The sequence below is a fragment of the Calypte anna genome, chromosome 13 (assembly GCF_003957555.1).
Source record: "Calypte anna isolate BGI_N300 chromosome 13, bCalAnn1_v1.p, whole genome shotgun sequence".
Classification (NCBI taxonomy): domain Eukaryota; kingdom Metazoa; phylum Chordata; class Aves; order Apodiformes; family Trochilidae; genus Calypte; species Calypte anna.
In genome coordinates this window covers 5,864,092-5,878,099 of record NC_044259.1, presented here as the reverse complement: position 1 = coordinate 5,878,099, position 14,008 = coordinate 5,864,092, and the positions used below count along the sequence as shown (strand labels likewise).

Below are 14,008 nucleotides of genomic sequence, written 5' to 3'. Positions count from 1 at the left end.
ATGCATTAAATCTTACCTTCTAGTATTATGTATATTTAATTCTGCATATGCATCCTTTCTCCAGGAAAAAGTGGATGTCACTTTGTTCATGATCTCCAATTTATCTTCAAATCATGCCTGCTTTCTGTGGGTAATATGCTGTAGACATGCTTTAGCAACAATTTTGATGAATTAATTGAAATGCTGTTGAATGCAAGTAACAACAACAACTGGTTTTCCCTTTTAGCCTCAAATGAAATGAATGCTGATAAACTTTAAAACCCAGTTAGATTAATCTCAGTATTTCCAATGACCCATAAATCAAAACAGGTATATGCTTACTAAGCAGGGAACTGGTTGTGTGTCTTTCAGTATCAAAACTAATTTAGTTGAAGAGCTATCACAAGATCTACTGTTGCAAGTATAAGGCCTTTTGTTCCAAATGAATGCCAAAAAATACATTTAAACAAGTTTGTGCATAGACCTTGACCACTCTCCATTCAGGCAGATTAGACACACCTTTCCACAGTTAAATCACTGAACAGGCTTTAAAAATCATCTCCAGGTGTCTGCATCACACCTTTCTAGTCACATGTCATACTGGTGTTTGAAACAGTCTTCTGAAATTCACTGGCTTTTCAGCAGGAAAATTGCACCTTAGCAGAGTTTAGTGTAGCCCCTACAGGGTCAGTTTCATCTGTGCCTTGGGTAGAGAATTTAACTTGATTGCTGCTTTGCAGTGCAGTCTGATGCCTGGTGCCAGGGATGTTGCTGCTTCACTTGCAGCACATGAGCAGTCCCTGTGCAGGCAGAACCCTCAGGTGCAGCCAGTGAGGAGATGGATGTAGGTAAAGCCTCTTCACAGTTTCTCTAAATGACCTGAGATTCCTTGGTTACAACTGACTTTGAACTTGACCAAAGCTTTAAGCTGCATGTGTGTTAGTTCTGATACTCAATAGAAAACTGGAAATAAACAATGCAGGAGTGCATTTTCCTCAGTGCCTCTGCAATGTGTAGTTTTGGAAGACACCTCTGGTGTTGAGCTCAACAGCTAAGAGATTCTGCTGGAAGAGGTACTTTAAAATAAATGGAGAAATGGAATAATGAAGCTAGATTATTTTTACTTTGGTTCTACTAATAAATGAGATGATGCTTTGTTTATTGAAGGTGGTCAGTTTTCCAGAAGTCCATAGATACTCATTGCCTAGCTCTTCCTTGAGTCCACTCTGTAACCCCTAATCCAGGTGCAGTATAATTAAGGAAAAAGTTTATTTTTCATTATATTTGAGAGGCTTGAAAAATTACCTCTATCTCCATGTTCACCGTTCCTCTTTGTTGGTGCTTTTATTATTTAATTTCCAATTAAGCTTTACCTAGATTCAGAACTGCTGCAGACACCTTTCAAGCTGCCTGACAGACATTGTGCTCTCAGCCTGCACCTTCCATGGCGGACCTCTAGGCTGGAGCTGTGCAGGGCCCTGTGGCAGCCTGGGCCTCCCCTGTGGGCTCTGTCAAGTGGGGATGCCTTCACCTCAGCTCCTGGGCCTGAGCCGGGACCGCGGCGCCGAACCGGACGGCGGCGCCCCATGTGCTGCTCCCACCTGCCTTGGCAATATGGAGGCCACAGCCCAGCTGGGGCCCACAGCGGATGGCGGGCAGCGTGCCCCGGCGGTCCCGGTTTGGTGCCGGGCTGCGGTGTCTCATGGCTGGTTCGAGGGGTCTGTTGCGGGGGTTGTTCGCCCCCTGAGGCACATCTGGGGCAGGTGTGGCCTCTGCCGTGGGTGTTGGGGTCCCGTTGGCAGAAGCCACCAAGGCACTGAGCTCTGTTTCTTCCCCTGTTTTTGTCAGAATACTGTGTGCTGGGGAGCAGGGGACAAGCCGGTGAGCAAATATAGGTCAGTGCTTTACTACCAGGTGAAGCAGCCGCGTTGGATGGAGACACTGAAGGTACAGTGTGGATCCTGGTCACATTTCTTGGCGCCTGACATGCACAAGTTGCTCCGCATCAGCTTTTTCTAAAAAGTAACTTGGTTCTGACTACAGCTGTAAGGATGGAACCTTAGTCATGCACTAGTTACTAGGAACGTAAGATTACTTAGATTTAAAATTCAGCCTGGAAAGTGATGCTAAGATTTTGGTAAACAAAACAAATGAGGTCACTTTAAATAACCTGACGTGTCCTGACATGGCCCATCAGAAGTGACACATTGCATTTGTTCTGTTGCTGATGGAGCTTCAATGTCTTTAACTGGAAAATGCCCAGAAGCTTCTAGAAGCAGCAAATGGAAAATATTTTAGGCTTGGTAGTGAGCATGATTTTTAAAGATTATTGATTTTGTTAGAATTGTTAAACATTCATCTCATTATTGAATGGGTCATCAATTTATGCATGTGGAATGTGGAACTTTCATAGTGCAAAGGTGTTGTATAGTTCTGTGTGGTTAATGGAAGACTGCAGTATACTTATTTTCTACCATATAAGCACCTTGTGGGGTTTAATTTACTGCATTCAGTGCTTCATTTCTTTGGTGGTGCTAAACTGAGCAAAATCCAACAGGTTATTGTTTATCTGCTACCACTTCTGCTACTGGGGTGAGTCTCAGTAATTTTAAATGGCCGTATGAAGCCAACATAAGTGGTGCTTATTTATTATAAAATAGCTCATTACAAGTAAAAATGTCTTTAGGCTCTGCCCCTCATTACTCTGTTACTTATTTTCTGATTTTACAAAAGGTGGTAGTCCCCATTGAAGACATACAAAGGATACATCTGCGTTTCATGTTCAGACACAGATCATCTCAAGAGTGTAAGTGGTGAATTTTTTACTTTAGTGAGTTTTAATTATTTGATGGATAATCAACTGAAAATATTTTGCTTTGCAGCTAAAGATAAAGGAGAAAAGAATTTTGCAATGTCCTATATAAGGCTAATAAAGGAGGATGGAACAACTCTTCAAGATGGCATCCATGATTTGTTAGTCCTAAAGGTACTAGACTGGGGTTTTTCTTTCTTTCTACCACTAGACACCTTTTTTTTCACACTGGTGTCTTTGCATTCATTGCTTGTTTTTTTTAGTATCAGATCAATTTTAGTATTCTGTTGAAAGTGTTTTTCATGTGAATGAAAAAATTAATGTAACTTTTTCTATGGTTGGTCTACATTGCTCTGAGTTTTACAATGTGATGTTATTTAAGCATAAAGAGCTGGTTACTGTTCCTGTTGTTTTTTACTGAAGTTTGTACTCTTGGTCCTCTGTAATATGGAGGAAGTCATGCTAAAGATAAGTACTTTGATGCATATTGTTATTCTTGGTTTAGGGAGGGGAAATTTTTCTTCTGTTTCATTCTGAATCTGTCATATGTGAAATCAGAGAATGTTATCTTAGAGATCTGCTGGTCTGAAACTGCTCAGGGTAGTTATTTGGGTGCAAAAGTTTCAGGAATGGGATTTTGAATATGAAGAACAGTTTTGGCTACCCCTGGTTTGGCTCAGAAAGCATTTTGTACTTTGAGCTACAGCAGTGAACAGATGTTTCAAAATTTCTTTGTTTGGTGTGGAGTGTTTTGTTTGGTTGCTTTTTGTTGTTAGCATTGCTTTTCATTTGTTTGTTTTTGTTCTTTGTTTTTTCCTCCTTGAGAATACTGTCTAGCAGGAACTAAGAACCTTAAATCACTGTCAGTGTAGAAGAGGTTATACTTTAGGTATTTCTTATTGAAAAGCCTTCTCCTCCTTGATCTCAGCCTTAATAAGAAAAAAAATGGAGAAAAATACTAATCATGTTGTGTTACTTTTAATGTTACTTATGAAATCCCATTCATTCCTGCATGAAACTAGTAATTTTTCTTTAAGTAACAGCGTGGATGACAAATGCTAAACAGAGTTGACCTAGTTTATATTTGGGAGAAATGTGGGTTGGTTTTATATTTTTACATATGTTTGTGTATTCTAGTATTAAAAACAATAGTAGTAAGCTGTGTTTTAAATATCTGTTTTGTACATTTGCCATCTAAACATTAAACATTAACTTGAAGTCTGCAAAGTTTAAGCAGTGTACTTTTCACTGCCTTCAGACAATAAATCCTTTTAAGACTTCTGGATCAAAATTTCAACTCTATTCCCTGTTGTCTATCTTGTCTCAAGAATGCAAAGTCAAGAATTTATTCTGGTTCCAGAAATTGAGTAGTAATTACTTGGCAAACTTGATAAAGTCATAAAAGTTTGTAATGCTCTCTGTTTTGCTGCATAGGGTTTTTACCTTCTGTCTGATCTCTTTATAGTCAGTTTTAAACTTTTTTTATTTTTATAGTAAGTGCTGTAGTGACCTACAGTCACTGAATCAGGGAACCTCAAAGCTTTAGAAAATCATTCTAGATTATGGATTTTGTAACTAGTTGTTTAGGCACAGTTGTAAAACTGAGGTTCTGTAATTGAGTCATATCTGACATGTAGCTTTAAGTAACAGCCTAGCTCATTGAGGAATTTTTCTGGTCCAGTTTAATTAAAGAAAAAATGTATTCTCTAGATAGTGAGGAGTATGATTTTTATTTTCTTGAAGGCTGCTGCTGTGAGATTTGTGGCATGCAGCTTTCTAAAATGGAGGAGGAAACACCTAGCGGCTCTATTACTGTACTGTTCATTCTGTTGAAAAGCATAAATTCCATTGTATCGTTGTCACTTAATTACTGCAGAATGTCTCATTTTAAAAAGTAACTTTACTATGTTCTCCTCTTTCATGTTGATGATCTAAGTATTGAGTTATATTGGGCATACCAAAATATAGCTCCTCTTCTTTCCCTGTAAATTTCATGTTCTTGTGTGCAGATATTGCAACAATGTTGTCTATCTTCTGTGTACAGTCTTCAAGGTGATGCTCAGTAGTTTATTGTGTTCCATAACTATTGACTTTTCAACAAGAAATTGGCTACTGATTTTGCTCTGCCTGCTATGTCACCCCTCGTATTGTAACTTCATATTCCGTATTGTAACTTCAATCCCACTTTATAATTTCAGTGCACTATTTTCCCTGCATGTTCAATGCAGGCTTTCTTTTTGACAAACAATGACTTCACGTTTACATGTTTGAGCCATGCTGGGCCTCAATATTCTTTATTTTATCAATTAGTGTATGCATTGAAGTTCACAGAAACAGGGGTTTTCGTTTACTTTTGTAGGAAGCGCAACATAGGTCTAAATCAATTTATTGATAGGAAGCATCTGTTACCTTGTTTTTCCAGGGGGACAGTAAAAAAATGGAGGATGCTAGTGCTTATTTGACATTGCCTTCTACACGACAGCACCCAGAAAATAAAGGAGCAGTCTCAACCAAGAATTCAAGTAATGTGGGGGGGCTTTCAGTAAGCTCACGAGATGTGTTTTATATTTCAACTCTTGTTTGTTCAACAAAGTTAACACAGAATGGTATGTATCTTTTAAACTGATAGAAGCTTAAGAAGCCATTTGCACAAATGGCCAATATATTTTGAATTTCTGTGTTTCTCCATTTGTTTTCTATTAGTTGGTTTACTAGGTCTCTTGAAGTGGCGTATGAAGCCAGAGCTGCTACAGGAAAACCTGGAAAAACTGAAGATTGTGGATGGAGAGGAAGTTGTGAAGGTTTGTCTTTACATATTTATCCTTCATGTTCCTTCATGTTATGGCAGAAAAAGTGTTTCATTGTTTAATAAATGAAAAGAAACTGTAGTGTTATAGTAAACACAGGAACTTAGAGGGCTGTGATTTATGCTTCCTTGTATGAGTGTCATTCAGTGTAATATTTTTTTAGGGATAGTTTACAAAAGACATGAGCTAAGCTCTTCATTAGAGTGAGGAAGCAAGCACATGGACAGTATTCTTAACTGTTAATCATCTTTTTTTCCACCTGTTGGTCTCAAACATCTATGGTACATCTCTGGTATTAGTTACTGGTAGGTGGTGGATATTTGCAAGATTACTGATCAAATTTCCCAGTTTTCACTGGTAATTAACATACTACAATCTTTTTCTGCTTTTATTGCTTTATTTGTGTGTGAATGGAGAGTTCAATACAAAAAACATTATGAGAGAATTGCCTTCATCAGAAAAAGTCGTTGCTTTCAGGTGCTTACATGTATTTCACAGGTAAACTTTAATACTGAGCAGGCACAGAAAATTTCAATTTAAAAACCTGGTTGGCTATGAAGCCATTAACAGTCAAGTATTGCCTAAAATCTTTTACTGCTGTTGTCTATCTGAAGAATTGCATATAGTTCCTCCTGCTTTCTTTACAGATCTTAATATTAATTTATGTTTTAATATTTTTAAAAGCGTATTATGTACCCAATTAAGTAATTAGTTAAATAGGATAATATGAATAAAATCCATTAATATTTTGGAAAGTGGCAGACTCCAGCTTTCGTATTAGGGGCTTACTACACTTGTGTTACTCTTTAAATATAAGCAGTGGTAAATATAAGTAAATATAGTAAATATAGCATATAGTAAATATAAGCATCTCTTGAGAGCAGGAGGGAGAGGAACTTAGAAAACAAAAAATCTTAACCAAAGATTTGGCTTCCAAGTTCACTGGGGTACTTTCCTAAGATTTCAAGTAGTCTTTGACTCAAGCTACAGGAGTATGAAATGTGTTTGTAATGATCATGTATATGATCAAGTAGCAATGAAGTAGTATCTGTATCACTGAGAAATTAGGAATGCAGTTCCAAATAGTTATGTCACTGATAGACTATTTCTAGCTTTTTTTTATAAGCTTTGAGCTGAAAATATATTATTGATTACTCATGTGACTGAGGAAATAAACTATAGCTTAAATCCTGTGAAGTGTTTTCTGAATTTAAGTGGTTTTAGTGAAGGCCTTTATAATTCTAACTTGAGAGAAAACAAGCCTATTATCTGAAAACTGATGTAGGATTTTTCAAGTGAAATTGGTTGCTGATTGGTCATTTCATATTCTACAGTTTCTCCAAGATACTCTTGATGCCCTGTTTAACATCATGATGGAACATTCCCACAGTAATGAATATGACATCCTTGTTTTTGATGCACTGGTAAGAACTGGCACAAGAGTATTTTATTTATCAAAGTCAAGGACCTTAGACTTTTGAATGACATATCAAGTGGTTTAGTTCAGAGAATTAGTTTTAAAATTTCTATAGAAGAGGTGGAATATTACTATTTAAAACTAAATTTCTTAAAAGTTATAAAATAGTAGAGTATCAAAAATATTTTTGAAGACTAATATTTAAATTTTAAGATGTATCTTTATGAAAAAATGCTGATTATGTCTGTCTGTTTAGATCTATATCATAGGACTCATTGCAGACCGTAAGTTTCAACATTTTAATGCAGTTTTGGAAGCATACATCCAGCAGCATTTTAGTGCAACACTTGCATACAAGTAAGTTTGATTAATTCCTCTTAGTTTTTCTTCTAAACCTCCACCATCACATTAATGAGAATAAATCCTGCTTGTGACTGTTCTGATTTAATGAGTGATGACTGTTTTTTTGCTGCTGCTTGCCTGCCTGGAAAAAAAAACCTGCTTATGAGAAACATTATTATAAGCAGAGTTAATTGACATATATTAGTTGATTTGGGATCAAATGATTCTTTGGCATTCATTTCTCTCTGGTCTGGATTTTGCTGTGTCTGACCACTTCATCACTATCCTGTCCAATTTGTCAACAGATAGTTAACCAGGGAACCTCTCCCTTTATGTTGATCTAAAGTGCCTTAAATGGAGGACTTGAGGATGTCCTGAACCCTTTTATATAGATTTCCATGTATTTGTTTATAGTGAACTAATGGGAAAAAAGATAGTTTGGGACCTGTCAAGTTGTCATATGCATGTTGCTGTTATAGGTTGTTGCCTGTTGTTGCACCAGGGTTTTCAATGCGGTGAACCGACATTTTGGTGGTTGTTATGTGTTCCACTGTGACATGGAGTTATCAGCATTTGTTACCTGGCCATGCCAGTGTGTGGATTGATACACTTCCTCGAGTTTTTCTTTTTTAAGGTCTTCATTTGTGGAGATGCCCAGATGGAAAGACAGGGATTCACAGAGAGAACAAAGCTGTGATGTTATACAGTAAAATAAATACTGGATTACCTCTTCCTTTAAGGAAGTTTTTTGCAGAGGATCATAGGACAAAATAACATTGAATTCTGAAGAAAGACAGTGTCTTCAATTAGTAGTGATCTTGGGGAAATGCTGTAACATTATGAATGTATTTTTTTTTTAATCTACCTGAAGTCTTCTAACATCTTAATAGGGTGGCGGATTGAAGCAGAACTTTAATTTGGCTTATGAATAATAGATGGAAAACCTTAGCTGAAGGCTTAGAATAGTTGAAGACATCTTGTGGTATCCTGTGCTGAATTTGCATCATTCCCAGCTCAATGGGAAATGTTTTGCAGGTTGTGCATTAGTGTATGTGCCTGCTAGAACTGAAAGGCAACAGTCCACAATGAGTCCTTTCTCACATTCTAGGAAAGTTGCAGTGAGCATTGTTTGTCTCAGAAAGCTCAAGCACTATCAAGAAGATATTGCTGTGTGATAGAATATTGTCCTATTTACATGCCATTAATTTAGAGCACATTGTGGTGTTTAATTGCTACTTAATGTAGATGGGCAGAAGTAACAATTTGTGTTACCTTATGCACACTTTTTACAAACTGCTGCAAAAGTGCTCCCAGGATTGTGCAGTTGTGCTGCTGTTTTGGGATTTCAGATTGCTTTCTTGCACAGTTAAGAATTTGCTCCTCACTTGTGCAACACAAACGCAAAAATACATGCAGTACATGTTGTGTGTGCTTGACTAAGCATTAACCTTCTTTTACAGTACTCAAGCAAGTTAGAAAGGTTCATTTGTAAAAATATGATTAAAATGTTTTTTTCATTTCAGGAAATTGATGACTGTTCTGAAGACTTACTTGGATACCTCCAGTCGAGGGGAGCAATGTGAACCTATCCTAAGGACTCTGAAAGCACTTGAATATGTGTTCAAGTTCATAGTTAGATCAAGGATTCTGTTTTCTCAGTAAGTACTCAGGCTGTCAGTGCAATATCAGAAACAGAAGTAGATATGAGAAACAGGAACTCATTTCAGAACAGAACTGAACTGTATTTCTCATTTTTACAAATAAAGCAAGACAGCTGGCAACTGGCCTACAAACCAGACATTGCTGTGATATTTGTTTGGAGAGGGCATCCTCAAAAATCTGCTGTTCTTTGTGTCAGGTGGCTTGGCCAAAGACCAATGGATATCCAAACACTGTCATGGATGGCTTGGAACTGAGTGCTTGTCCTACAGGTTAGGGTGTTCAGGAGCTGAGACTGTGCACAGAAGAACGAAGTTTTTAGTAGTCAGGGTCCAGCTGAATTGAGAGTTTCTGATCTCGAGTTCAGGAATTCATGGGGAAGACTAAATGGGCTTAGCTCAGCCGAACAGAGGAGGTGTAATATTTACAATAAGTATTCAAGTTTATAGAAAAAGGAGAAATTCAGCTGGACAATTCTCATAACATGTTGTGGTACCTCTTACAAACAGTAGCTTCTGGCAAAAATAACCATACAGTATCATCTGATACTGTATATTCACCCATAACTGTTGTGATTTAACTTTTTGCAGTTATTTTCTTGTTGTCAGACTGCTCGTGAAAAAGAAAGTATGGATAAAATGCATTCATATATTTTTTCCTCCTGAGAAAATTCAGGACTTTAATCATAAGTACTTCACTTCCAAGGGTTAAGATTACCCTTCTTGGAGACAAATATTTTGAATTAATAGAGCTGAGATAGCTTGGTCTGTCATTTATTTAATGGGCTGCTTGAGAAACTAAGATGCATTGTTGAAAGGAAAGAGATATTACCAAGTGAAAATTGTGTAGGAAAGTGATGACTTCTATGTTAGACATAAGATGGAAGGCTTTTTATTCTCAGGCAGATACACCGGGGATAACCAAGCTCTATTTTAATTTGGGTTCATTCAATCTCATTGAAGCTAGAGAGGTTTAATGAAAAGGAAAATGTGGTTTCCTCCAGTTAGCTGCACTAAGTTTGTCTTGCAGCTGTTTGTTCAGTGACTATATTTTATAGAAAGGTCATATATGCTAGCCAGTGGTTTACATAAGACAGACTTTGAAAACATGAAGTGCTTGCTTTCTTCTTTTAATTGTCCTGAGGCTCTTTTTGCTGGTAAAATTGATGTGCACCACTGTAATGAAGCTGTTTCCAAGCAAATGATTACTACTATTTTAAGTTTTGGTTTTGGACCAAGTGATTTTAATTTAAATATGGCACAGAGAGGAGTGTCAAATTGGAAACAAGATGATGAGTCAGGAAATAGAATTATCATCCTACCTGGCTTAAATTAGTCCTGGTGTAAAAAACATGTTTAATACATGCTGTGTGATGCTTCTGACTCTGTCCTTATCTCACAGTCTTAGTCAAGACAGCTTCAAATTTCCACTTGCATTAAAAATTAAGCTTAAGAAACTTCATTTACTTTCTCAGCAGTGTTATATAATAAAATATAATAAAAGCTCTATCAGTGCATTAGCTAAGTAACTTGAATACACTGAGACTGACCCCACTCTTTCACACTTTTGACTGACATGTACTTTGTTCCCATTGAAAAATGATTTTCAGTAGCCCCCACATGCCATAATCTCCAGTATATTTAAAAAAAAAATCATTTAACCAAAGCCCAAGATAGTGAAATAACATGATAATAAGTGCCTGTTCTATGTGAGTGTGTTTGTACTAAAATTTGATTGTTTCAAGATGCCTTTTATGTCTGCATTTCTCTGGTATGCATTTTTTATGTAGCTATCACACAGTAGGGATGTACCTGCAGTGTAGTGGCCATGTATTCTCATCCCTAGTGTTTTGGATCTTGTGGTTCCCTTGCAGTAACAGAGGTATGAGTACTGTATCAAAGTTTTCCTTGGGTTTTCTTTCTTTAGAACTTCTCAACAGTGACTGTATGAGTAGCAGTGTTGTTTTTTTCCTTTCTGTAGACAACAGTTCTTAATTTATGTTTAGCTCTCTTAAGGGCTAAGTTTAAAGTTGAAAAGAGAAGCACAAGACTCTGAAATACATGACTAAAAATGAAGGATTTCCTCTTCTGAAAGAGGAGCAGTACTTCAGAGATGTAGCATTTAGCTCACAGCATTCAACTCACATTTCAGGCTTCTCTTGTCGCCTTCATATAATTTTTTATTGTGGTTTTTTTAGACTTTTGACAGCTGTTTCAGATGACTAACATGTCACTGGTGTTTTTTACTGTTTATGAAAATGATATTCAGTATGAAAAATAAAGGACAGAAAAAGATTAAAATGCTAGGAGAGGGTATGAAGAAATAATGGAGTGACCTTAATTTAAATGCATTTTTTAGCTTTTAAACATCAAGTAGGGACATTTTTCAAAAAGCAGACTGGTTAATGGGGACAGTGAAAATAGCTGCTTGATGAAGTGGTACTAGCAGTAGACAAAAGAAACTGATAATATGTGAAAATACTCTAGAGTTAGCTCAGTTATAGTGGAAAAAAAATCAAAAAACAATTTTTAAAAGTTACTTTGAAAGTGAAAATACTTTTTTTATAAGCACAAATGTGGGAGATGTCATTCTTTAAAGGCTTTTTAAAAAATTGAAAATGTTGGTTGTGTTCAAGCTGAAAATTTTTCTGCAATTTAGTGAACAGCAAATAAAACCTTTTGGTGAAATATTTTTTAGATCAAATGATAAAAAATACTTCCAATATATTATTAACTCTATTACATATGAAACATTCTGGTCCTGAAAGAGTAACCTAATACATCTATCAACAGGTTATATGAAGGCAAAGAACAAACAGAATTTGAAGAATCCATGAGGAGACTCTTTGAATCCATCAACAACCTTATGAAAAGCCAACACAAAACTGCCATTTTGTTGCAGGTTGGTATGTGCTTAGAAACAAAATTGGTTTGGGCTTGTGGGCTTTGTTTCAAATTGAGCAACATACACTCTTAAGGAACACATCCTGTGTGTGTCTTCTCTAATTCCCCTTTACTGGAAAAATAAGTTCTAATAGATTTTTGAGGTCTAGATTGAAAAGGTCAGAAGAAGATACATTTATGAAGTTTGATGTAATGAGTAAAAAAACCAAAATGCAGTTACTGGTATATTTCAAAGAACATAATGAAGTGAAGCCTCCAGTGGGAGCTGAATGTTTCTCTCAAATTTGTTTAGATAAAGCTAAAGAGGGATTCCACTGTCTTAGTTTGAAAAGTAAACTTTATAGTCATCAGGCTTTTTGCTCAATACTATCTTAAGCATGAATATTTTGGTTTTTATAAGGAGTGCTATCAGTTGTGAAGAATGGATTGTACTTATTCATAATATCTGAATCTGCCCCAGATGCTGGAAGTTGGCTGAAACATCTCATGGCAGGTCTCAAATACTGATTTATGTCATAACTTTGTTGTCCACACTACTCGTGACTCATGGAATGAAAAGCACATTATTGTAGTTAAATTCTTGCTGCTGGAAATAAATTTATTGGCAGGGGGAAATTAATTGAGGGAGAAAAAACCCTCCATCAAAATTTCTTAGGTTGGTCAGTCATAGCAGTTTTCACAATGGATAATATGTTTTTTCCCTATTTGGAGGAGAATTGTGATGTTTTGAGACTCTTGCTGTGTTAGGTAGCTGTGAGTTGCTTGTAACAGGCTATAAAAATGGAGGTAATATCTGCATTGGGCAAGGTGATGCAGAAAGGGCTAGAACTAACTTTATAAGTGCCTAAAAGTAATACTGATTTCCCCCTCACCAGACACCATGTGAAGTTTCCAGAGGCAGTGACAAGTATTGTAGTATGAAGGTACTTCTGTAGGGTAAGGAAGAGGCAGTATTCAGTGATACTATAAACAGAACTCTAGGTGTTATATGCCGCATATCAAGAGAGCAAAGTTCAGGGTTTTTTGAAAAATAGACAATGATCAGAATATCAAACCAACCTTAAAGCTGTCACATTTGAATTTAAAATTGATATGAATTCTAGTGGAATATAGATTGGTAGGATCAATTGGATTGATTCGAATATTCAAATGGATTAAACTTTGGAGACAGCAAGAGGAAGTATTGGGAGCCTTGAGGAAAGTTAAAGCAACTGAGTTTTTCTGGATATTGAAACTTATAAGGAACTCATTTGCAGAGTCTTGGAATATGAATTTTGACACTTTTTTTTTTCACCCTTCTTTGCCTAAATATGAGGTTTAGCGTTAGAATATTTAAAGATTTATTTTGAAACCTGAAATGTCTGTTGGTGTGTGCTAATTATTTTCTAAAGTTGGAGTTCAGTATTTAATTCAGTAGTCAATTCCCAGTCCTTCTTCTGATAGCCATCATAGTCAGACCTGTGTTGAATATTAACTCAGACAGTAAAAGATTGTTTGTAACATTGTCGTATGAAACAGCCTAGTCACTGCCAGAAGCACTTTATTGCTTCAGTTTAACTTTATGTTCTGAGTGATGTCTTACTTCCTAATAAGTTACATGCTGTATAATTTTACAGTTAAAAATACTGATTTTGAATTGCTTGTTCTAAAGCTGCCTGAAGTGAATAGATGCTTTGACTTACATTACTGCCTGAGTTTTGGGTTCCCTTTTGTAGTACTGCTTATATAAGCCTTGGACAACTGAAGACCAAATCTATTGTTGGTAAACTGGAAATTTGCATATAAATCCAAATTATATTTTCCTATTCATTTCTGGGAATGGTGAAGTTATGTCTTCTGTTTAAAAATACAGACAGAATACAGACATACTTCAGCTTTGCATCAAGGCATTTTACTGCAGTTAGGATTATAACTTCAGTCTCCTGACTTTGCTGTTGTAAAGCATTTCCTAGCAAGATGGGTAATGTTACAGATTCACTAGCACAAGTATCTTGGTCAAGAGAGTTGGGGTGAGGAGGAGCAAAGAGATGTTAGAACTTTTTTTCCTTTCTTTTAAGTCTCATGGAAAAAACATAATTTTCTGCAGCTA

At 36.4% G+C, this 14,008-nt stretch overlaps 1 protein-coding gene across 1 annotated transcript in view; it reads left to right on the top strand.

Moving 5' to 3' along the window:
- The window catches only part of DOCK2 (dedicator of cytokinesis 2), a 133,741-nt gene that overhangs the window by 21,547 nt on the left and 98,186 nt on the right, over positions 1 to 14,008 (top strand). The window contains exons 15-23 of the mRNA XM_008498711.2: positions 1,828 to 1,926; positions 2,713 to 2,785; positions 2,862 to 2,965; positions 5,214 to 5,397; positions 5,495 to 5,592; positions 6,933 to 7,022; positions 7,272 to 7,372; positions 8,881 to 9,015; positions 11,809 to 11,917. Of these exons, the coding sequence (XP_008496933.1) occupies positions 1,828 to 1,926; positions 2,713 to 2,785; positions 2,862 to 2,965; positions 5,214 to 5,397; positions 5,495 to 5,592; positions 6,933 to 7,022; positions 7,272 to 7,372; positions 8,881 to 9,015; positions 11,809 to 11,917 (993 nt within the window). The remainder of the gene's footprint in view (positions 1 to 1,827; positions 1,927 to 2,712; positions 2,786 to 2,861; positions 2,966 to 5,213; positions 5,398 to 5,494; positions 5,593 to 6,932; positions 7,023 to 7,271; positions 7,373 to 8,880; positions 9,016 to 11,808; positions 11,918 to 14,008) is intronic.